The sequence below is a fragment of the Anabas testudineus genome, chromosome 21 (assembly GCF_900324465.2).
Source record: "Anabas testudineus chromosome 21, fAnaTes1.2, whole genome shotgun sequence".
In the NCBI taxonomy this organism is placed as follows: domain Eukaryota; kingdom Metazoa; phylum Chordata; class Actinopteri; order Anabantiformes; family Anabantidae; genus Anabas; species Anabas testudineus.
In genome coordinates, this window is record NC_046629.1 from 16,733,126 (window position 1) to 16,758,406 (window position 25,281).

The following is a 25,281-nucleotide window of genomic DNA, read 5'->3' on the forward strand; positions in this document are numbered from 1 at the left end:
CTTAGTTTAAAACTTCCTCTGTGGCCTTTCATCATCGCACATTTGGTTGCAGCCTGAACGGCCCTGTCGTTCAAACGAGCATCTCCGCCACTTCTAAAAGGAAACATCATCGTCATCATTTACATTATGTACATATATATTTACAGTTTCTCAACATCCTGTCACAGTTTTGTGACTATAGATTCAAAACGTCCCGTGGACACGTGATGGAGTGTCTTTCAAAATGTCTACTGGGAAAGCAAAGATACTTATATCTCTATAATTTCTGACATTCATTTTACTTTCTTATATATACACATATTTTCAGCTTACAGTCTACATACCGTCACACTTGTTTGGCTATATGCTGTAATTTAATGAAAAATATGAGTGTGATGATGAATGATAAATGAAGGATGATGGAAGCCAGTTTGCTTCTGAACAGCTGCTGATGAATGACAGATGACAGACGAAAGAGGAAAGTAGTTGAAACACGTTTCGTGTGGATTCAGCTTCTCCTGCTCATTATCGCTCCGAGCTACATTTCTTTTACCAGCGCTGCTGTGCAAATGGAGAAATTCACACAAATCCAAATAAGTCAAGAGTAAGAGTGGCTTTGTGATTGAATTCTTTAATATTCTCAAGTGGTGTAGCTGAAAAGAACATAAAAATAACTTTAGAAAACATAAGCTGATGTGAGAGGTGCCACGAATGGATTTGAGATAAAAAAAAAAAAAAAAAAAAAAAAAAAAAGGGTCATAAATTTGTGTCAATTTGTGATGTTATTTGAATCCAGTCAATGCTTCAGCAAAGGAAGAAAAGAATACACTAGTCCAATGTCTTTACAGAATACAAAACACCCAGTGTAAAATGTTTTTTCAAACTTCTCAGCATCTTTTCTGCTTTGAAAAACTGTATGTACTGAATGGACTGCCTTTGTATCTGATGTCTGAATTTGCGAAAACACAGAACAAAAAGTAACAGGCTACGATCTGCAAGCTTTTCAAAAATATCTGAGGTGATGCAACTCAAAGCGCCTCTGTGTAAAAAAACAAAACAAACCTGGACTCATTGAAAACAGTTCCCAACACATAAGAGCCGAGTTAAACCAATTATCCTTTCTCCTCATGTGACATATTAAATAACAAGCTACTTGGCAACTAATCCCAGAACTTGCTTGTTGTACTAGAGGACATTTTGTTTTTATTCTCAACCCGTCACTATCACATGGGGCTCAGTTAGCGTCTACATTTTCACACAAAAATTAAGCAGCACTGTCTATTAAGGCTTGCATAAAATCTGTCTGGGCTGAGCAAACTCTACAGAAAGAGAAAGTATGTAACATACTGCTGCAGTGGAGTGACGAACCCAAAAAAAAAACAGCACAACAAAACATATGATTAACACTACATGTGGCACGGGAGGGCGGACGTGAGGGGAGAGCAGGTTCGACAAACTGGTCCACTGGAGCTGCAGCGGGCAAACGTTTTGAGAAATTTGAGACACAACTGAAACAACGATGTCTGAGATGGACTGATTCTAAAGTTGTGTGTGGGTTTATCTGCAACAACACACTATACAAAGACACCTTCAACAAACCAACATCAGTCTAGCTTTCCTCTATGACTACAAAACATGGTTTTCAATTATACATTCATTTTGGTAATCAAACCCAATGAATGCACGCTACTCCACCGCGCACTGCTGGAGTGGAACGAGGGGGGTGAGTATTCAAACATAACACAGGAGGTATAGTGGTGCGTGCTGTTTTAAAGGGGTGGCGAATAAGCAATCCCTTGCCTGAGCAAGCTTGATTTAAGGCAAAGGTCAAAACATCACTACTAAAGCCTAAACCTCAAAAACAAAAACAACGTGCTAACAGCTGCGAGGCTAGATGAAGACAGATGGTCACCATGTTGAACTACTCCAGTGTTGGGACTGGGATTGCTGGTTGAACTGACCTCACACCTGCAGTATGGGGGTTAAAGATGGACCAGCTATGTTTTAAAATGGATGACATGTATGCAACTTCCTATGTCAAAATAGGAGTAGAAATTGGAAAGAGAACCGAAATGTGTCAGAATGAGTCTGTGGGTGTTGGTGGGCTACGAATGAGACCTGTAACAGATGGTGGGTATCCTTGATAAGGACAGTTTGCACATTCAGAGCCCTTTGTTGTAGTGAAACAGACACCAGCCTCTCCAATCCATAATGTTAATGTGTCAGTTCATCAAGATCAAAATAATAACTTACTGTCCCTCTTAACCTTTGTGATATCTATGATTTAGGTTTTGAGATCTCTGCTGCTAGTCCAAAACAGTGGGGCCAAATTGAATCACACTCAGGTTAAATAAATCTCTACACAGAATGAGATTGCCAGCCACTTAGATAATCCACCAATGTTGGCAGCTTTCACAATCATTTACTTTCAAAGCTGAGTTTCTAATGAAAACAACCAGCAACTATCCAGAGTAACTGGGACACAGTTGTATTGTGATTTGGGTGAATCGACTCTTTAAGATTAAGGAAACCAGGCTGGGCCTCAAGGCACCGGTTCCCATTACAAGTCTCACTGTGTGGGGGAAAAAAAACAGTGAAGGAGACGTCCTGCATGTAGCACACTGCCCCCGGATGAAGTTTAAAGATTAAGATAAGATACGGATTGGTTTGTGATCTGTGAGCAAAAGGATTGAGCACATCACCACTCCCTGATTGGCTGATGACTGTGACAGGAAGTGGAGGTAGGAAGTGGAGGTAGGGAGTGCAGAGCAGGAAAATGGGTGCACTGGCAGGCCGTGTGACCTCAGATGGGTTAGGAGCTTAACCTCAGGTGTTACAGGGACTTAATGGGGCTTCAGTGAGACTAGCTGGATTACGAAAGATGCAAGGAAATACAGCACTGCATCTCTCCTCCTTACTGTATGTTGTGTGTTACACCAGAGAGCTTGGAAACCCTTCTGTACTCCCTTTCACTTTAGTGCCATTAATATCTCTAATTCTGGTCTCTATTATCTTTTCACAGCTCGGTTTCCGCCCCGGCCTACCAACTGACTCAACAGTAGGAGAAGAATGGAGTTGGGTAGGGGTGAGACACCGCAGGGCGACTGCACAGATATGGCCGTACAAAGGAGGGAACGTGAGATGCTTTAGTTTTGCTTCTTGGACTCTTGGTTGCCATAGCTGGAGCCTGTTTTCTTCACCTCAGTGACCCCTATGAGGCGACGGATAGCTATGGAGGCTGGGGAGAAAGCAAAGAAAAATAAAGATGAAATTAGGTCGTACTGAACCTTCAGCAAATTCATCTATTTCCTCATTTAAAGTGAGAATCAGCCACCGTCTCCCAGTCAGCCCCCATTAACAATTATGACTTTCCACTTAATAGTCGCTTGTGTTAAATTTACCAACCTATGATGAGAAAAGTGATGAAGCCAATGATGAGCAGGGGGGAGCCACTGACAACCACTCCACATGCAAAGTTGATGAGGGGTGAAAGCAACAGAGTGGCCCAAAACAGAAAGTTCAGCAGCGTCCATGCTCGACGAGGTGGGATTATTGTGGGTCCGGGGAACTTGCCTTCCTTGTTGTAAACCTCTTGTAAAGCATCCTTAGGGGTACAGGAAGAAGAATTGGTTTTCACAGTATAAAGTGACCACAGATAACTCTTAACCCTAACCTTCTGTATATGTCCAATAAAATATGGTACAGTCCATCAGAAATGAAAAAATGATTAATCAAATCTGAAAATAACCAAAATCAAATGGTCAAATTTTACGGGTAAATCTAAGACAAATTTTCTTTTTATGTTTTTTTGCAACTCTAAACATGGCTTGTGTCTTTAATGTTTTAGGTTTTCTTCAGCTTTACCTTCTCCTGGTAGAGCTTGTGTAGCCAGCTGGCACACTCCTGCTCATCCTCTGGTATATCCTCCACAGGGAAGCGCCTGGATGGGTAAGAGTAAATAATTATATGGGACTGAATACACATTCGGCTTCTGTGTTGCTTACAATTTCACTCTCAGCAGTCAGAGATGAGCACATAATGCACAACTGAGAATGTACAAAGAATGGCACAACGGATGCAGGTCGTCTATGGTTAGAGCTGCGTGACTAAGCAATGACTGGAATCCTGTGAGGAAGCAAATTCAAATACCCACAACAAAAGGAAACTTTTCAAATAAATTTGCAGATTTATGTGTTTGTGGCACAAATAAACAAAGCAAAAATAAAAAATGTAGAGGACATGGTGGATACAGAGAGGCGAGTCATTTAAATGATGCACAGCGAGCTCAACCTGAGAGACCTTTTGTAGCACCTTCAGGCGAAGAGTAGCTGCTCTGAAACTTGATGAACTGAATTATAAAATATTTCACATACACCACATTAATTCACCGCATCTACATATTCATCTATTCAGTGGAGACCAGCAGCTATAATGACCCTCAAATTAAAATATAATGGGCAAAAGGACATGCATGTTTGGATCAGTCTTATTAACATCACACTGAATTTTCCTCTATGTCTTTCAGAGTGAATGAAAAAGTTCAATAGTGATACACGTTATCACAGGTGACCCGTCAGAGCAGTTTCTTGCCACCAGAGGACTCCCTCACCTAGAACTCACTTCCACTCTGCAGCACAGGTCATATTTGTCTTTCTATTTTTTCTGTATTTTAGTAAAAAAGATAAAGTAAAAAAAAAAAAAAACATTTTCCAAACTTCGTTGATTTGCTGTCCAGACGCGATTTGCCCAACCCTGCTACCATCTTTTCTCTGCAAGAGCGCTGTGGCCATCAGAATTATTGTTCTGCAACCATAAATGTTCTGGGAAACTAGCCAACACTTTGAGCGTCTCTTTCATTGTTACAGAACAAAAACGCAGCAGGAAAGAGGGCAACGGGTTTATAGTGCATTAGTCGTCCTTAACTTGAGGGAACTTGGTAGCAGACAAGTATGCAAATTCCTGTGTTCAACAAACTAATTATACAAGTAAATGGAGGCTGTCAGCGGCACTCACCTTACACACATGTCAGCTTTGTATTTCTTGCCATTGACGATGCCAAGGAGAGTGGGAGTTTGGTTGTCTTTGAAGTTGAGAGTAACATCATACACAGCAGTTACTGTAAGTCAGGAAAAAAAACAAAGAAAAATAAATCAGAGGAAGAACACAAGCATGTGTGAACTTGATAAATTGCCTGTGTGTGTGTGTGTGTGTATAGGCCACCTGTGCCCTTAAGACACTGCAGTGTGGTGGTGAATCCTTTGGTTCGGGGTAGAAGGTGGTATTTGAGCACGGGCAGGCCTTTACTCTGTGCAACCTCCATACTGATTTGGTGCTTCTTCTCAGTGAAACGCGTGCCTTCGCAATATAGAAGGAACTGGGGAGGGAGAAGAGCTGAATTAATACACCTATGAAGACAGACAGAATCACATAGACTTAACCTATTTTCTTCGGACCCATCCACTAATCTACTTCAGCTGGTCTGAATCACATATCAAGTTCAAGATAACACTCGCTAAAATAAGGTTACTATCTTATCTTAGTGGTAATAAAACAGTCAACTGGGCTCTACCCACTTGAGTTTACTTTGTTTATTTGAAGTCATTAGCAATGACCTGATGCTTGATTTAAGGGGTAATTAGATCATCTGCTCATCAGCCTAATCTCAGCTGCGTAACTGTTGGAGTCACTGAAAATCTGTAACACAAGTGCAACTAATTCAGACAACAAACACCAGCTTCTTTACCATTTACCCAATCTGCATCGTGAAACACAAGGAAAGCATGAGCACCGTTTATGTAAAGTGGAAAGTCTAGTTCAGGAGGTTTTACAGAAGAGACAGACACACTCACACTCACACACACTCCTGTTGAGATTTTAAACACAGCTGGTGCTCTCAGAGGACTTGCTGGGAGCAGTCTAGGTAAGAGAAACTAGGTTAAAGGGCAACATGTAGATTTCAGGGTATTTTTCTCCAGTGAATTCAAAACAACTGCCATTAAAAGACAGATCAACTGGAAATCAACGTTTTGGTGGTTTTAGTCACCAAGGTAGCATAAACAGTAGTTTAAATTCTGCTTGTTGCAAATAGCTTATAGGCAGACTTTCTGCTTGACCTTTAGCCTATTTTACTTGCCTTCGCTTACACACAGTTTTCTTATGCAGTAGGATTAATACTCAATTATAGATGCACTCACATTTGTTTGTCCCCTCAAATCAATTGTTTTGATCGTTTCTTGTCCTTTAGAACCTATTTCAATATCATGTTTCATCATCATCAAGATCTTAACACACACAAATTTTTTATAAATGCATTATAAGCCAACTATACTGCTAGCAAATCTAAGCTTTATTTATGTATTTGTCAAGAGCGGCTCCAACTGTGGAAACTTGAATAATTATTGCTAAAAATAAGAAAATGAAATCCAGTAAATAAATGCACAAAGTATAGGTGCCTTAAAATAATAAATGGAAAACTGCGTTACATTTCAATAAAATTATGTACCGGTACTCAAGAAACAACATGCGTTACAGACACATCAGTGTGCCGGACATAAATGTAAAACTGCTAAGCTTTGTACTTGTACACACATGCCATCGGACAGATTAGCACAGTATGCTAAGATGTACCTACCCACATATATTCAGGGTAGTCTTTCAGCCTGTGCAGTCCTTTGAAGACAGTGTTTCGGTCTTCTTCCCACTTCCTTTTGCAGAAAACTATCTCTAAGAAGTACCAGGTCCAACCAATTAGAGGAACCTTCAGAAGCTCATGTTTAGCCAGCACTTTAGAGCTCTACAGTGGAAGAACAGGTATATTTTTTACCAAAAAAGGCATCTATTTTACATGAACAGTATTGAAGCCCTTAAGAAGCTCATATTCTGACAAGGTTTTATCTTAATTTGCCACAATACTGACCCCTAAGACGCCATATCGTTCACACATGGTCCAGCCACACAGAAAGTCAATCTCATAGTTGTGGTTGAGGATGATGATGACATGCTCTTTGCCAAATTTGTCCACCGTAGCCTGGTCAGTATATAGGGTGCAATCCGTGCCTGACCACCACTCCAGCATCATTACCAGCTCTGCACAGACATGTAGTTGTATTAGCAAAGTACTGATAAACATTCATTCACTAAATGATGTATAAAATAAGAACTACACTTCTTTTTTCTCTACTGTTGTGCCATAAATAACTTTACATTTGTAATAGCCATCTACTCACGACTCCAGAGTGAATAGGAGAGCCGGCAGTTAATTCTGCGGTACAGCTGTTTGTTGAACGGCCAGATGATGCAGGTGAGGAGCTGGATGAAGTTTATGATGAGGCCGCTCACCACAAACACAAAGCCCATCAGCAACTGCAGGATGAACAGACTCTTCAGGTAGGCCAGAAAACCCATGGCTGAGGAGCCTGGAGAGCTGCGTAGGCTCCTCTCTATATACTACAACCAACCTGAGAGAGAGTAGAAGGAATATGAGAGCAGTCAAAACAACTTCAGCCAAAGATGCAGAAAGAAGGAAAAGCAGGGGAGGGAGGGGTGGCAAACAATGCATTACTGATGGAGAAATGTTGACAGAAGGACGTGAGCTGTTAAAGTCTATTGTTTATGCAAAGACATTCAAAAAGGCACAAATGATTCTTACCACGGTGGTATCCTTTTACAAGCCGCGTTTACACGGTCCTTCAGCCAGTACTACAGACCTGAGTAAGACAGCCGAAAAGATGATGAGGCAACAGTATAAGACATAAAACATGAAAGGCTACAGTACAGTGTCATTAGCAGAATTTAATAAAGTGTTCTGTTCCTGTCCCATCAAACAACACAGAACAACAGAAACAGACACCATCATTTTTCAATATGGTGTAGATTATAAAATCAAACATGAGGTAAACACTGTATGTGTATCTCAAAGTCACATTAGTTTGACATGCAGTATGGTTAGTGAGCTTTTATTTTGTGTGGCTGTTATTTTGTTATGATTTTGACCTCAGCAGAAAAGTGCCTGATTGGTCAGCACTGCTGTGCATTTCCTGCAGCCAGTTACCTCCTAATATATTATAAAACAAATTTTAGAAGATGCAGCATAAACAACATTTCTGCATAGATCCGATACATGGTTTACAGCTGATCATTTCAGCTTCTCAAACTTGAGAATTAGCTGCTTTTCGGCACTTAGATCAGGCAGAATGAACATTATGAAGACGTCACATTTGACACCGACTAAAATGATAAACTAATCTTAAAAATTGGATGATAAGTTGCAGCCCAGGTTCTGTCTAGGCCTGCATGACTTTTCTTTGTGTTCTCCAGTTTTCTCCAACAGATGAACTGGAAACATTTAATTGCTTCAAGGGGAGGATGTGACTGTGTGTGTTTGACAAGCAACTCGGGAACAGATTGGGGACCAGTCTGGGGTGCTGCAGTGTTGGTGCAAAGCATCCTGAGATACAAAACAAAAAAGCAGGTATAGAGCATGAATTGATGGTAAAAGAGAGACCTGTATTAAAAAAATAACAACCTTTTTTGTTAGAATTGACAATGAGTTGGCGTGAACAGGACCGCAGGCCAGCTGGCCTTGAATGGACTGTTCCCACATCTGCACCAAAGCCCATTACAGTGTTGGTTAAGCCAGTTAAAAGCTGTTCCAAGAAACATTTCTAATCTGCCCATAAGGAGTTCTTCCTTTGCAGATATCTTTGGTTAATGGGACAATAGTTGGTCTCTTTTTTAGTGACAGTATTAACTGTCAACATCACCTGTGAATGGGGCGAAGCTGATTTTGGTTCTTCAGAACAAGCATGTTGAAAGCAAAGCATCAAAACTGCCCTTGCTGAAGTTTCCATTCTGTGGAAACTAAAACTGTGTTTACTCCTGATCTTTTACAAAGTTATGCAGTGCTTGCAACATCAACATATGTACAGTCATCTGCATTCACTGCTACACTGCGTCAGCAAACCAGCAGAAAGGGGGCTTTTTAGTGTTTGCTTTTTAAAAGAGCTGCCTGCCAGCTAGACAACAAGGCAGACACAGAAACATTGTGTGCCTGCATCACACCGACATGACTTCAACCACAGACACAGTATTGTTCACAGGACCTCTGTAGAGACTATTTTTATGTTTCTTTAAATGCTGTTGTCTTGTACAAGTCATAATAGAGTGTCATCCTGACAAATAATAAACCTTTAAACATCAATGACCAGAAAACCAAGGTAGCTATCTCCAGTTATATGAACATCTTTACCTCAAGCCTGAATTATTCTCTAAGCTTCAACGAAATCAGGGCACAAGGCTAGTTTATTATGGTAGATAATTCTTAATCAGTGCAACCAATCCTAAACAACTGCTACACTATACACACAATAGCAAAGAGTATAAGGAAAAAAAAAAGAATCTTACATGCACATCCACAGCTACCTTCAGCTCAGTGTCTCGGTCCAACAAACAGATCGTACAGATGTTTCTAAATCTCTGGAGTTAGGACATGCTGCATGTGTGTCATGTACTATCTGATGGTTCTGATTATCAGTCTAAACATCCACAGTTGTCTCTGTATTGTGTTACAGATCTGACCTTTGTTCCTACTGGGAACGTCTGACTGGGAGGGGTAAAGCTGCACTATTGCACATTTAACTTGGGTCCTGTAACACTTTTTGGAAGGATGGAAAGCTACAACACCAAACAAACAAAGAGAGGAGTGTATTAAATACAGTGCATTAACTGGTACATGACTTAAGGTGAATGTATTATGGACAATACAAACGGAAGTCTAAAATGGGTGGAGGGGGAAATATTTTGCAGTTTATAGGAAATCAGTGTTATGGTTGTTCTCTGTTTGTCTATAATAAAATACCTGCTGTATAATCTACTGTATAGGCATCTCATGTTTGGCTTTGGCTGAGACCAAACTATGTTTTTTTTATTTTTATTAATAACAATTAATAATTATAATACTTAGAGTTGAGAGTAAATGTTATTTGTCTTCACGCTGACAACTGAGAAGTTTCCTGGCCAATGTTTGCTACAGTACCTTGTGTGTAACAGTTTAGACAAACACATCATGAACTTTGTCCTAATTTTCCTCCACAGACACTCTGCTCACTTTCACTGTACAGCTAATCAGCGGGACTCAATATTTAGTATGGTGTAACTGCCAATGGAGGTTCAACCAATTTCTTTTTTTTTTTTTTCCTTCAACCTTATGAATACATTCTTATATCAGTTTTCACTTTTCTTCTTGTAAAACTATGTGATTTATATATAACTTCAGTAACAATAATATCTTTGCATTTTGGAGTAAGGAGTAGATGTACATTCCTAACATTATACTTTGACTTGTCTTTGCATGGCAGCTTTACCCTTCAAAAAAGCAGCAGTAGTAGAAATAATAGTAGCAATAATAATACAATTATAATAAATATATAATTGGTTTTGTAACTGTTATTAATAAAAGGCACCCACACGCCCATAGAACATACAGGGATATAAAACACACAGGTAGGAAGGGCCCAGTATGGCTAAATACAGCTGTATGTAAATGAAGCAAAATGTCAATGATGCAAGCATATGCATCTGTATAATGGGTCACAAACATTACACTTGTCAGGAAAGGTATAGCAGTACATAAAATACATTGTTATATAGTACTTTGAGTCTATCTACAACAGTTTTAAGTGCCGAAGGTAGAAAAGAAATCACTAAAGAGGCTAGCTTCACCTGCATCAAAAATTGCCTTAAAAAGTATTTTAGAAAAAATGTGGCACTCAATTGAGTGGTCAAAACATATACCCCTTTAATAAAATTAATAAAGTAGGTAGCGGAATCCAGGAGATGAGAAGATAAATGCAACAAATTTTAGTTTTACGAAAAATAATTAAATAACCAAAATCTTCACAAAGCAACAAGTTACTGAAACATGTTTACTGAGAGGCAGAAAAAAGAAAAAAAGCCTAGCTACAGCATATCATGTGCATAATACAGTTAATTAACATCAGACTCCTGACTCACTTAAGGTCAAATAATGATTTCTACGTCTGCTTGTTGAAAGGGTCAACAAAACCATACAATGCTAGAAGAATACAGAGCCATAATTCTGCCATGCTCAAATATTTGAATTGCAGATGTTATATCAGTTGAAACTACGTTTATGTTAGATTCAGAGTATTAAACGGTTTATATGCTTTATAGCACAGTTGAGTAGAGAGCTGCAGTTTTTCTTCAACATATTGATCATATCCCAGCCCCACAAGTCTTCTGCCAGCCAGAAGTCAGACAGAATGGACCACCTACTACAAAATGGGATAGCTGGAAAATGTACAGCACTCTCTGGTAAAACTATTGATTCTTACGTATTCAAATAAACAATGAAATAACCAATTCAACATATTTTTTCTGTATCAGAGAAATACTGATAGACAAATGCAATTGACAGTGTTAGTTCTCCTATTGCAGCTATTTGGTAGCTTTACAACTAGGCAGTAAAAAAAGCATTCTTTTTCTTTAGAAAACCACCAGCACTGAGCTTAACCAAATGCTGACTTTACAGCTTCACATGTATCAAACCAAATCAGCTTCTTGTTGTGTATTGTACTGGGGTTGTCATAACCAGAGAAACAGCCATTGGTTTTGTCAACATCCACCTTCTTGAAGGTGGCGAGCCCAACTCAGCCTGGAGGAAAGATTAGAGAGGCTGACTGGGTTAAAGCTGCTTAGGGCCAGACAGCTGCTTCTGCTTTGCATCACCTGAACACACAAGCACAGCCTCCGATATGAGAAAGAATTGTTGAAATTAACCTTAACGGATTACAACTGGTAAATACTGGCAAAGTTCAGCCACATCTTGGCTAATACATCTGGTAAGACACATTTGAATCTGTTGTGGCCATGGTCCAAAACATCTCTCTCGTGTTTTACTTACTTACCAGTAGACATAGTAGGCCATTGCCATGAGCACCAACGCCCCACAAATCCCAGTGAAGATCATCACAGCACTCTGATTTAGCATTTTGGCTCCTTATGTGTGACCAAATCAAAGCCAGAATAAAAACATATAAAAAAAGGTCTGCAGAGAGCAGTGGATAATCAGAGGCTGTGTAGCTTCATCGCCATGGTAATCCCACAGAAGGAAATAGGGAGATTATGATAACAGCAAGAGCGTATCGAGGTCCCAGATCTTGCTGAATGAACAGCGCAACAGTTTGCTGAGGACTAAGGAATTGCCAATCACCATAAGAATTACCAAAAAGAGTAGATCGTCATTGAGAGGGAGTACAAAAAGAAAACACCCCAAACTTCTAAAGGCCACAGTACATCCTACCAGAGTGCACTAATCAATGCTAGAAGATGGCTCACTTCTGGAAGGAGGGAGGCACACATGTACCGCAAATAGTGTCTTGCATTCCCATCCTCTAATCCACAGAATCAGATTAGGGCTGATTAGCAGGCTATGGGCACCCTGGATATGTCACATTTCATTAACGTTAACAAAAAAAAAGGCTGGGCGCTGCTGAACCACAGTGGAGTGAGCATAATAGCATGTGTTTTATTACAAGAACCAATCTTGCCTCATGTTGCTACTGGCCACCTGTTAATAACGCTTCACATTAGATGGAAGTGGTGGTCTCAATGAGAGGGCCAATCATTATGCAACATCTCTATGTGAGTTACCAAACTGTGCCTTCTGTTTGGTCAAGTGCAATTGATGAATTAAGAGATGATCAATAAATTAAACCAAAGTCTAGAAATCAGAGATTCTCATCCTTTATCCTTATTCTACCTTATGTACCAAAAATTATTTACAACATATTTATATGACTCAACCACACAAAGATGACACACAGGGCTTATGAGCAAGCCAACAAAAACTTCTGGGTTCTTGCACAGTGCTAATGTCGAATGTGGTTCACATCACCTGGCACTTAAATGCAGAAATAAACGATACATTTAAAGAAGCAAACAGGTGAAAGGTTACAGAACACGCCTGAGGGCTTTCCACTGGGTGTAAAGCCAAATTTAACTAGTAATAATGAGGTTATTTATGTTTCATTGAAGCCTGCATGTAGCACCACTATATCACCCAACATCCAAAAGCTGTTTCAGTTATACTACTGCTTGTTAGGTAAAGTGAGGAAATTTAAAGGCATATCTACTACATGGTTACTATCACCAATAAAATCAATCAAACATAGCCAAAGTGCATTCAATTCCTTTATTAACACCATTATTCACATGCCTCTATACTATAGGTCAGAAAACAAAAACTAACAGACATAATAATACAACACAAGGAGAATAATAATCGATAATAATCGAGGACCTATTGCGATTTCATAGTTTTTAAGATTACGTTCTGACAGACATGGTATGTAATTTATGGCCAACATTCATTCATCATATATGCACAAAGCATTAAAATAATAACAATGATATTTGCAACAAATCCCATAAGACAAAAACAAGTAATTCACTGATCCTTCTAGCTTGTACCACCTGTGTAACTATTTGTCGTCATCAAAATAACTATTACCACAATAAAGATCTTCTTGCTATGAGTTTGCTGACCCAGACCCTTGCATCACTTGAAAATAGTTCAAATCAACTCAAAGCTCATCCTGAGCTTGGGATGTGGCCATAGTAAAAAGAGATGGTTGATAAGACTTAAGGATACACAAAGTACTCTTTGTTGTAGTCAGCAAAAAAAAAAAAAAAAACTGAAACAAAAAAATGGCAGAAGGTGTAGCAAATGGGTGAAACTGCCAAGATGCATGAACATTAGGGCTCTAAGATGACAATGAACATTCAGTTTAACTTAGCAGTTAACCAGATGGTCATATAAATTATTAAGAGGTTCATAATACTGCTAGTCTGGGATTACACTCCAAGATGGCAGTGCTCAGATAAGACTTATCTACACGTGTGTCTCAAAGTCCTGTGTTGCAATACTTAATGAGCAGATAGTTCGATAGGTCACTATTTAACTGACATGTCACTAATTACGCAGAGCATGTGCCCAACATGCACGACTCCAAGCTTAAAGTCTTAACATTTACGTTGTGGTTTGTTTTATGCTTTTATGTATTATGTTCACATTTCAAATGCATGTCCTCAAGAATTGCTTCACACAGCTTAATGTAGCTAATTGTGATTTGGGAAGTGTCAGTTCGTTAGCAAGTCTCTGTGACCTAAGTTATTTAATGACCTAAATTACATCCTTATTAACCTTTTGCTGGCCAGAAGGAATAATCATCATGTTAAAAGCTGCCACTTTGCCACATATGTTTTTGATAAATTGAGAAAGGCTCAATAAGATCAAGCTCTGTGTACCCCCAGTTAAAAACATGTGTTCCTCAGTCGATCAGACTAACTTAGTCTAACTTAGCCATATAAGGCTTTGAGTTAGGTTAGGCTAATGTTACATAGACTGGAAAGTACTCAGAGACCACAGCTTCCTCCTGCCCAAAGCAGGAACAGTCACACACATCATCACCACCAGTAACATCAAGCAGTCAGTCCTAACGCTGCTGTCACGCTGTCAGGAAGGATCACAGTAGCATCGTTTGTCTGTCAATCTCTCTGTTTAAAAGTGAGGTTCAAGTCTAAAGTTAGCAGTGCCTTTCATATGAACCCACTGACATGCTCCGTGCTACTTCAGTATCTAACCTACCCGGACGTATTTTGCAGCTCCACTGGCCTCGGAGTAAAACCGTACTGATGCACCAGTGTGGGGTGGTTATCGCTAACGTTAGCACCCAACTGGCCAGCATGCCCCTTGAATCCAGACGCGGCTCATGTTTTGACACACGTCTTGACTGGGGCCGAAGACGTGGTCTTCATTCTACATCTATACTTGAGTAAAGGACATTAGAAAAACAGTCTGAGTTGATATAAGAGCTGTCAAATGAAATAGTGATAAACTGGCTGACACCAGCTTAAACGTTAGTGCAACTCACCCGACCCGCACAAGAAGGACAGAGTGAGCTGCTAAAGACACAAGCTAGCAATGCTAACTTATCAAAACCAGCGAAGCAGTGGCTATAATTATATATTAAGGAAGAAGGGGTCTTACAGTGACAATGTGTAATTGCCAATGAGTGCAAATTTCCCCATAAACCGCTGCACAACTCCTCATAAACTCAACTCACCTGTGCTGCTAGCTGACGCTATGCTAGCTAGTCAGCTAACTACCGTTAGCAGTCATTGTCAGTAGCGGTACTAGGGGCTTACCTGAAAATGATCCACTTGGGAACTGGAGCGAGTCGGTGTATTTTGTTACACTTTTCGCTGCTTTCAGGCCGCCATGGCTAGAAAATAACTCGCAAGGACTCGGTCTGACTGCTCGGGACCCGAAACGCAAGGAAAATGACTTGAGGTAACGTGATGTGCAAGTGCAGTACTGTTTGTTGGTTAAAGCTCCACATTTCCTCAAAGCCCAACTGAAGGTGGCATGCTCAACATCCGGTGCGGCCCCTCATTCATTCCCACAGAAAAAATAAAATACATCAAGTGTTCCGACACGTGCATCCCTACAGGGGCAAATCTAAGTACTCAAATATGAGAACCAGTTAGAAAAGACCAGTGAAATGATGATATATATATATATATATAATTTCTAATTTATTTTATGTAAATGAAGTAAGTTTGCCTCAGAAAGAGATGGAGTTTCTGCAGTATCCAAAGCACGTCCACATAGCGCACGTTATCCACAGACATTATTTTGCATTATGTGAAATATGATATGTTGCACGACAGTCAAACATAATGTGTGGTAGTTTGTTCTATCCTGCTGCATCACTGTAAATCCAATTATTCTGAAATGCCCAGTCTTTAATTGCAGGTCCTATTTTTTTACAGCCAGTGTCTGGTTTTAGATTTGTTCACTTCACATTGTAAATGTATAAGGCAAACGCTTTTCACACGACATTTTTGTGCTGGATTTCAGGCACACCAGTGTCATGTCACTGAATTGGAATCTGTCCATGTGCACTACACTAACTTTAGACCTCTTTAGCCCTCTGCTGGTGTATTTGCAGAGCTGGATAAGTTGCCTTTAAGACCGGCTGGGGAATCTTGTTGCAGGGCTTTTGTGATATGTGTGTTGATAACAAAAGGCATTTTATCATTAAGTAATTAAATACTTAGTTTTGTGTTTGCTGGTTGCACTTGGTCAGACCCGTTATTCTGTCTGGTTATTTGGGTTAATGCAGGCTATTCATATTGTGGATTAGTGCTGCCAAAAGAGAGCCCAAGCCATTGTAAGTGTAGACAGATTTGATTGCAGATGTTTTTTTTCTCATTTCCCCATCTTCATTACCACTATATAAAGTGGTACTATGCACGGAGAAGAAATATAAAAAAGAAATGACTATTGGGACCTTCACCTTAAAATTAAACAGTAAATGTATATCTATAAAATCAAAACACAATTGCAGTAAAAGATGAATACTGTATTGTTTCAGTTCTAATATTGCTCTGCACAAGAGCAGCAGCTCAAGGTTTGTAGCTTTCTAACATTGTGTAAGCACAAAAACATTCACAATTCCTAACCCTGTTAAGGCTACTACAAAGCCTGGTCTCTCATAATCAACTGTTTCTGGAGATATGACAACAGTCAAACATAAAAAGAACAATCATCAATACATATATTAAAGATTATCTGTGCAATTACCTCAATTTGAGATGTTTAAGACATGGATCTAACATGTTACACATCTGCTAATTCAACAACACACTGCATAATTAAAAAAATGAGATGAAATACTTTTTAAAAGAAGAATGTTAGACATCAACTACTATCGTGAGTATCAGAAAACTGTAAGCTACGTACTACATACTAATTGCATAAGATGTTTGCCATTTTTTGGGATTTACAATACGCATGTCAGCACTTATGATGCACCCCATCTGAATGTATAACATGATAACATTTTCCCAAGTGTATTACAATCACTTTAAAAAACTCCACAAAATAAAATGCTCTGTGGATAATTGAGATTATTGTGAAATGACATGTTTATATCTTTTAAAGACTTGTGAGCAATGCATTTTAAGCAATGTGATGAGTGCTGACTTACTATCACAGTCAAATCAAGTAGAGGCGTGGTCATTCATGCTTCAATGGTTTTGTCTGTTTTCTATTCAGTTAATCTCAGACGAGTTTTATCATAACAAGAGATAGTTTTAAAATGTGATTCAAGTACATTTACGCTATCTTTAAACCTAAACACTGCTCACTAATGTCCTCTTTTTTTTGCACGGTAAAAGATGTCTACGCAGGCCATAGCACAGACACATACGTCAGTGATGCCAGTGTGTTTGTGAAGGTACATACAACAGATCCTGATTTTCATGAAAATATAGTTGTCCTCTCTCAGAGATTGTGTAAGGCAGGGACATGTGACAGTCTGATGTAAAAATCCTACTGTACATGTGTCTTGCGGACCGCTCAGATTTGAGGCCAATCTGTACCAGCCCACTGTTAATGCTCACAGAAACATTACAGATTTCAGTTTGAAAACTTTTTTAGAACCTTGGCCTCTACTACAACGGCGGGATTCTCAATGTCAGCTTTGCTTTGAACCATCCTCAGCTCTAGTTGTGCAGGACTGGGCCTTTTCCCGGGGCCTGCAATCTCTGAAAGGAAGAAGAGAAGAGGGACCAGACTTTTGGATGTTGGCTTACATGTCAATCTAGCAGAGCAAACAGCACTGATGATATTCATCATCTGTCATTATCATTATATGCTGGTTTTATACATCCAGTTAAAGGACAGTTAGGACATGACTTGTTTGCTTCCTTCTACATGTAATTAACTTTTACCGTTTGACCATAGATGTTTGAGTTAATACTAGTAACCATTTTAAATGCATACTAAGGACATGACATTTTATTATTGATCGAGTTTCGTAGAGTAAATAACTTTATAATAAAAAAGAGACAACATAAACATGACAAACATAACACACAAACCATACCATTGGCATAAGCCATGGTCCTCTTAATGACATGGTGCATGACGGAAACAGTCTTTTCACAGGCAGTCTATAAGTAACAGAAAGAGTAGGTTACATTAAGCTGAGTTTTCATTATTAGGCAGTGTCGAAAGATATGTGTGATAACTTCAGCCATATAACTGCCAATATATATGTATGTCACTGACCTTCAGGTCCTTGGGGTGTTGGTGAGTCCAAGCTAGCAACATGGCAGCAAACAGGTCTCCTGTTCCCACAAACACAGCATCGACTTTGGGGATGTCCATACAGATTTTCTGACTGATTTTGGTCCCATCTGGCTTCACTACAGTGAAGATGACAGTTTATATGTTAGAATAAAAGAGCATCCCATCCCTACTAATTACAAAACCACAGTGTTACCCCGTTTACCCACAGACTGACTGCACACTAATGTTCTCTCTTAAGAAATTAAAAATCCAGATCAAGTTACTGTGAATGCCAAAATGTCAGCAAGTCAAGCACTCTCTCCGGAGACTCTACCTATTTTTTGGCTCCCAAGGGCCACCAAGAACTGGTCCCCAAGCTTCGAGGGCAGGTCTGTACTAGTAAGGACCACTGTCTCTGGACCCATTTTATGAAGCAGGTCCATCACCTGGAGAATAGACAGAGTCTCGGAGGCATTGTACATCTTAGGGTCACAAACTATGTACATTAAATTACGCCACAACTGGAAATTGAAATTATGATACTCACTTCAACAGCATCTTCCTCTGTGTTAATTTTCCTTCCAGTTAATAGCCTGGAGAACGACAGATAAAAATCAGAGATATAACAATGACAGAGAAAAACAAACCTGCTATTCTGGTCTTGTTCTGGTCGTGGTCAGCACTGAGTATTAACTTTTCAGTCCTCCGGATATAAAAACATGCATTTAGGGATGTTTTTTAAACTATACTACTACTACTACTTTTCTGTATTTTCAATGCCAATTACTGACAGTGCACTCACTCTGCTTCAAACTGATTGGGGGTGAGGAGGTTGGCCAAAGGCACTACTTTGTCCTTGTAGACTGGCAGCAGCTTCTCTGGAACGTACTGAAAACAGTGAGCAAAAACTGTTAATGGCCCAATTCTACAAAATGACATTATCTGAAATGACAGCAAATAATGATAAAAGAGAGACTAGCAGGTTTCTAGAAATTAGTAGGTTGAATACAACATCAACATAAACATAACACATAAAAAAGAACAAAAACATGCAAAGACCCCTGTCTTATAATCCCCTAATGTAATAAAATGTGTAGTATAGAGGGAAAACAGGGGGAATTCACATGTTTACCATAGCACCATGGTCTCCCATAACAGGATCACAAACTGTGGACAAGAAAACTCAAATTAACATTTGAAACTACAACAATAAAAAGAAATCTTAAACATTTTTACACTGAAATATCAAACCCTACACTCACCATACACCAGGTTGGGATTTACTTTCTTCAACTCCTGAATGATGTCAACCACCGTCCCCAGGAAGGATGTGTCCCTGCTATACCCTTGATGAAAGAATAACAAAACAAACAAAAAAATGGGTAAAGAATCAAACCAGTGACCTAATCAAACTTGATTTGTATAGCAACTTCTACAGAAGTTGATGTGATTCAAAGGTCTTTACACAAAAGTTAACAAGACAGATCTAATCAGGAAAGAAAAACAAATCATACTTCAATCAATTAAAACCTACAAGAGGGGATCAACTTTTCAAAGCATGAACAAAATAAGTTAATTAAAATAATATAAATGTCCTTAAAGTAGAGTTAATTAAAAGCAATGCTAAAGAGGCAGAATTTAGGTTTGCATAAGATCCTCAAGTGGATTGTACAAATGGCTCTGAGCATAAAAACTTTGTTCCCACCATAACATTTTGTCGTGTATTTTGCAACAACTAAGAGAGTCATGCCAGAGGATCGGAGAGGTCGTCCTGGTTCATACACTGGATGCATGTCAGACAAGAAGGCTGGTGCAAGACCATGAAATTATCAATTACAATAATTTTAATATGGAAGCTGACAGGACTTTGAAACAGGTCTTTTTTTCTTTTTCTTTTTTAGAAAGGCAATAGATTTGTGATTCATCTGCAACAGATATATTTAGTTTAACACCCGTTAAATGTTTGTTGATACAACTTTGAACAGAACTGGAAATGTTTACAAAAGATCTTGGTGAAGTTAGGTGTAAATAGGGAACTGTTCATCATTTGCATAGCACTATTACAGGTTATATATGTTATAAACTTAAAATGTGGATGCACAGAGTTCATCATCTATTCAGGCTGCTGTTGGAGGAGTTTGGTATCTTTTCGAATACAATTCAGAACCAAGTGGCCATAAAGCATCGCCGCTCAAGATCACCTATGAACAATCTCCACATTTCCTTAACCAAATCTACAAGGCTACCTTTCACTCACCAGTGAGGATGTAGTCATAGTGGTTCACCTTATTGAGCTTGATACCCTCATATAGCACATTCAGCTCCTCTGCTGTCAATACTTGCCCCTTCCAGTGGGCGTAGCCTGGAATTCAAGACAGCAGAAAGGTAAGAGAGTGACTGTAACATCCTGATGTTGTAATTTAAACCAATAAAAAACTATTATGTTTTATTAGCCCTGCTGTCTGTAAACCAAGTAAGAACACATTCTCCTTCTTGCTCTGTCTTTCACCCCCTCTACTGAGGCCCCTCTCGTCTGTGTGGTTTCCAGGGCCAAACTGGGCCTCCACACTGACTGAATGGGATGCTTGTATCCTGGCTGCCAGTTTCCCCCTTTTCTTTCACCATTAACCTAGAACAAACCCTAAAAAGCTCTTTTTTTACTGCAAATGACGAACACAACACACACGCATGCGGGCGCACACACACACACACGCACACACACACACACAGGGGTATGTTCTTCAAACTGAAGCACAGAGTTCACACAGAGTCCGACTTGACCGTGAGCCAGTGAGAGCACTTCATGCAGTGAGGACTTAACAGAAAGCTCACAGTAAAGTAGAGGCATGTGCTGTGGTTAGAGGGCACACGGTAAAAAGTCTGAACACTAATGTTGTTTACACATACTAGTATAAACTAGAAGCTTTACAGATTAGACATTTGTGTAGTCCATGCTGTCAAAACTGACCAACTTCCTCCCTCAGAAGTGCAGATGTTTTTATTGATTCTGTACAAATGTCTCCTGCCTCAGTGGGGGAACGCATTCTTAACATACTTTGGCACATGAACCCCATATTATAATCCTATCATCTCTGCAGGTGTTGTGCTCCAGTTCCAACTTAAGAAATCGAGTTTGTTGTGGTTTCACCAAGGGAGCAGTGAATAACATATTTTACTGACCAGCTGCATAAGACGACTAAAACACAATAGTTGTGTGGGATGATGATGCAGTTGCTGATTATGAAAACATAGACAGCTAACTGGCCAGTGGTATAGACATCTGGCTTTCCTCAGTCCCTGTGATAAACATGATTTTGCAATAGTAGGGAAATTCCTTCCCGCTGTCTAAATGTTGCAATTTTTCTTCCAAAACCTTTTTGCATGTTCATACTTGTTGATAAATAGTTGATGAGTATTTATGCAGCAAGACGAGGTGTTTGAGCAATACAAGCCTGGCAATCTCATCAATTCAGTATGTACTATATGATAATTATTAACTTGTGAACTGTTGGATAGAATTGTATGTTAAGGTCTGCAGTGGAGTATAGATGATATAATTACTGTTACTGTACTATATCTTCCTTATTTGAAGAGAAATGAGTACCATTCAAAAAGGTAATATTATTATAATAATAATAATAATAATAATTATTATTATTAGTAGTAGTAGTAGTAGTGGTAGTAGTAGTAAAAGAAAAAAGCTCTTACCTTAAAAGTAAAAAATATACAACATGCTTTAAAGTGTAACATTATCCTTTTGAGCTATCACACTGCCTGAGTTTTATAAACTCGACTGTCGACCAAAGCGACTGTGTTTAAATCAGTCAGATAAAGCTTGCATACAGAGCACATCCTGGTTTTTATACTATTCAGTCAAAGTACAAGTACAATGAACTCTGCACATGCACCTTTGCCCAGTCACACAGTGGAGTGTATTTGTTCACTGTTTTCCTCTTACAAAACAAACAAACAAACAATAAAACAGTGTAAATCCTTAACCAAGTGTGTTATTTTCTAATTACTGCAAAAAAAGATCTTCATTGTTTGTACGAGCTATTGGTACTTTTCTTCCTTCTCTTTTATTAATGAAAGCATCCCTGTCCACAACCATCAATGGCCTTAGCTTTGAGATTTGTGGCACTGCATAAAGCCTTCACGATTTGTCTTCGCTTTTACTTGTTAGACATGATCAGACTCTCAGGGAGGCTGAAACAGGTGTTATTAAGCTGAAGTAAAACAGATAAAAGTGTTGGGTTCATAAGGATGTTGAAAATTAGTCAAGCTGATTTATGAAACCGTTTTCTCAGGCAGGGAAAAAAAATCCCTCAACCTACCTGTGTGATTGGAGAACTGCACCGAGTTGATAGAGTCCACTTCAAAACCCAACACCTGAAAAAAAACAAACAAAAAGAGCAACGAAGCAGCTGTTAAAACTGAGAACAACATGGCATCTGTGCATGATCAGGTCTGAATGAGCCCCTGAACCTACCTACATAATGTTTCTGCCTCTGGATAATTAAAACTAAAGAAACTGTCTGTTTGTCCATGACTGATCCTTTTCACCACGGCTTTATAATTCCTACTCATTCCTGCTGTTACAGCAGGCATTTCTGTAAACAACGTGACAATAAGCATGCAGAGTCATAAACCTTGTTTGAAAATCATAAAAATGATCGCGCACTAATGAACGACCACACACACACACACACACACACACACACACACACACACACACACACACACACACACATACATATATATATGGATCCTCATTCATGCCTGTTGTAAGCCAGAGCATAGCTTGCATAGCATGTCAACAAACCCTACAACTTAATGTTTACTGGTTTGCTACCTGTGGCTATACCCTGCAACAATAGCAGCGTCTTTAACCGGAGCACGGTCTCTCTCTCTCTGTCTGTCTCTCTCTGTGTCTCTCTCTGTCTCTGTCTGTCTCTGTGTCTCTCTGTGTCCTTTTGTCACCAAGGTGTTTGAATTGTGTCTCCAGGACAAAAGTTGCTGATGTGCACGTTGCGTCGCCTGTTAACGTTGCGATCATTCAAGACACCACACAAATCAGGAAGTCGCGCTCGGTAACGACCCAGTTGTGCACATTTCCTTGCTCAGTTTAACTAGCTGGTGTTTTGATGTGTCAAACCCAGCCGGACTGATCTGAACCGAGCCCCGGACTGTTTCTCACCTGCAGCGGGAACGTTGCCGACTTGTTCCCGACGTATCCCCTGACAACATGACTCTGGACGGACAGCACACGACACTCCATTACAGCCGCGACACGGACTAGGCTAACAAACACCGAACAAGCACGGCAGACGAGCTAAACACCATGTGCAGGCGCCGACAGTCTGAAAGTTAGTAGATGAGGAAGAACTCCAGCGGTGAAGGGCAGAAGCGGCTCCGCTGCTGCTGCTACTGACATTTACGTTGCTGTTTTCACTCAGGCAGCTGCGGACACCTAAGTTGGTGCGTTCGCAGGCTCAAGGAGAACGTGGGAAAGTCGGGCTTCCAAACGGAATAATTAAATAAACTTCATTTCATTTAAGTTAATTCAGAAAAAAAAAAGTGAAATTATGTCTTTCTCTCGTTGGGAGCTGACCATACAAGATATGCGCACAATACAATGAATGATAAAATTAATTTTGCATGATTCTAATGATATGCTACAGAATCTCAAGCCACTGCAAATGATTATAGACCTTTGTTATATTATGTAAAACAAATCAGGTTTCCAACATAAAAATGGAGAAAGAAAGAAAATATTCCATTCAATTCAAGTTTCAAAATACTTTATTATTCCCAGAGGAAAATAATTTTGTCTTGTTACAATTGCTCTCAACTCAGACAGAAAGAAAGGGAACCACAACCAGAAAGGATCCACACCAACACAATTACAGATTAACATCAATACAGAAAACTCAGTATATATAGGGATTATATAAGATGAATCAAAATAGGTCAATGATTATAGTCCAGGGTTGAATGACAGATATATGACAAGAAACTGTCAGTCCCACCTCTCCTTACAGAGGGGGGTAGAGTGGTACAGTTTGATGATCACAGGTAGAAAGGATCTCCTGTGGTTCTCTGTGGAGCACTTAATGTTGATCAGTCTCTGACATTCCTCTGTTCAGTCAGCACACTGTGTAGTTGGTGGGAGAGATTGTCCAGGATTTAGAGGAGTTTGAACAGCATCCTTGTCTCAGCTACAATATGTAGAGGGTCTAACAGAGCCAGCCCTCCTGATCAGTTTGTTCAGTCTGTTCATGTTGCTGCCCCAGCAGACCACAGCATAGAAGATGACACTGGAGCCACAGACTCGTAGAACATCCACAGCCTGGTGCTGCAGTTGTTGAAGGACCTGAGCTTCCTCAGAAAGAACATCCCGCTCTGAGCCTTTTTTGTACAGTGCTATTGAGTTCTTGGTCCAGTCCAGTTTGTTGTCCAAGTACACTCCAAGGTATTTGTACATGATACAACCTCTACATCCTCCTCCTGTATCGAGAGACGAGTGACAGGATTTCCTGATTACCTGAAGTCCATCGCCAGCTCCTTTGTTTTACTAATGTTGAGTTGAAGATGAACAAAAGCAAGTAAAAACACAAGGAAATTGGGGCAGTAGTGAATGAGATTTGTTTACTCATTATTTAAAAATTAATTCCATTATTTAAAAAAAAAAAAAGAGAATGTTGTTTTTTAGTTCTACTAGAGAACTGAAAACGATATAATATACTATAATTATGTTTTAAAGGTGGACGCACAAGAAAGTTGTGGCAACACAAAGAAAAAAAAAATTAAATGTTGCTGGGATCTAAAATGTGAAATTGTGCAGACATCTAAGGAATCTGAAAAAATTAAAATAGCTATAAAATACAAACCCACTGAAAAGACAGGCTAAACAAAATAAACAGATAATACTTGAAAGCATGCTAATATTCCTGTCTCAGGATCAAATACACATAGGCAGGGTAACGTATGTAAATGTTAGTGAGACTCATCATGACATCACACTCAGTTTGAAATAACTTAGTCTCATTATGTAGTGCCCCTCTTTGGCAATTAGCCATCAAATGTCTTGTTGAACTCAAATTGTTCAGATTTGTTCAAAATTTACACCTTAATGTGCACACTTG

General features: G+C 39.4%; 2 protein-coding genes across 3 annotated transcripts; both read right to left on the reverse strand.

Annotated features, from left to right (window-relative positions):
* Positions 1–501: 501 nt before the first annotated feature.
* agpat3 (1-acylglycerol-3-phosphate O-acyltransferase 3) lies at positions 502–15,416 on the reverse strand. 2 transcript variants are annotated; one of them, XM_026376316.1, is made up of 10 exons: positions 15,205–15,416; positions 7,628–7,685; positions 7,206–7,436; positions 6,896–7,065; positions 6,611–6,772; positions 5,200–5,353; positions 4,993–5,095; positions 3,844–3,919; positions 3,385–3,583; positions 502–3,217 (listed from the first exon to the last, which is right to left on the reverse strand). In XM_026376316.1, exons 3-10 carry the CDS (start codon positions 7,381–7,383, stop codon positions 3,126–3,128), a joined length of 1,134 nt encoding a protein of 377 aa, XP_026232101.1. In that variant the 5' UTR covers positions 7,384–7,436; positions 7,628–7,685; positions 15,205–15,416; the 3' UTR covers positions 502–3,125. The 2 variants fall into 2 exon arrangements, with proteins under 2 accessions (XP_026232101.1, XP_026232102.1); XM_026376317.1 differs by lacking the exon at positions 15,205–15,416 and adding an exon at positions 9,382–9,535.
* A 943-nt stretch (positions 15,417–16,359) lies between these two features.
* Positions 16,360–23,592, reverse strand: LOC113173657 (pyridoxal kinase-like). The gene is made up of 11 exons (XM_026377141.1): positions 23,334–23,592; positions 22,471–22,525; positions 20,394–20,498; positions 19,399–19,482; positions 19,269–19,303; positions 18,939–19,024; positions 18,684–18,729; positions 18,471–18,582; positions 18,137–18,273; positions 17,952–18,018; positions 16,360–17,610 (listed from the first exon to the last, which is right to left on the reverse strand). Exons 1-11 carry the CDS (start codon positions 23,412–23,414, stop codon positions 17,483–17,485), a joined length of 936 nt encoding a protein of 311 aa, XP_026232926.1. The 5' UTR covers positions 23,415–23,592; the 3' UTR covers positions 16,360–17,482.
* Positions 23,593–25,281: the final 1,689 nt, after the last annotated feature.

Excerpts from the sequence above, each read along its gene's own strand:
- agpat3 (XM_026376316.1), bottom strand. The coding sequence starts at position 7,383 with ATGGGTTTTCTGGCCTACCTGAAGAGTCTGTTCATCCTGCAGTTGCTG. Across the intron at positions 6,773-6,895 it reads AACGATATGGCGTCTTAGGG|AGCTCTAAAGTGCTGGCTAA; the intron begins GTCAGTATTGTG and ends CTTCCACTGTAG. Across the intron at positions 5,354-6,610 it reads ACTACCCTGAATATATGTGG|TTCCTTCTATATTGCGAAGG; the intron begins GTAGGTACATCT and ends CTCCCTCCCCAG.
- LOC113173657 (XM_026377141.1), bottom strand. The coding sequence starts at position 23,414 with ATGGAGTGTCGTGTGCTGTCCGTCCAGAGTCATGTTGTCAGGGGATAC. Across the intron at positions 19,025-19,268 it reads TGGGAGACCATGGTGCTATG|TACGTTCCAGAGAAGCTGCT; the intron begins GTAAACATGTGA and ends CACTGTTTTCAG. Across the intron at positions 18,274-18,470 it reads CCTTGGGAGCCAAAAAATAG|TGAAGCCAGATGGGACCAAA; the intron begins GTAGAGTCTCCG and ends TCTTCACTGTAG.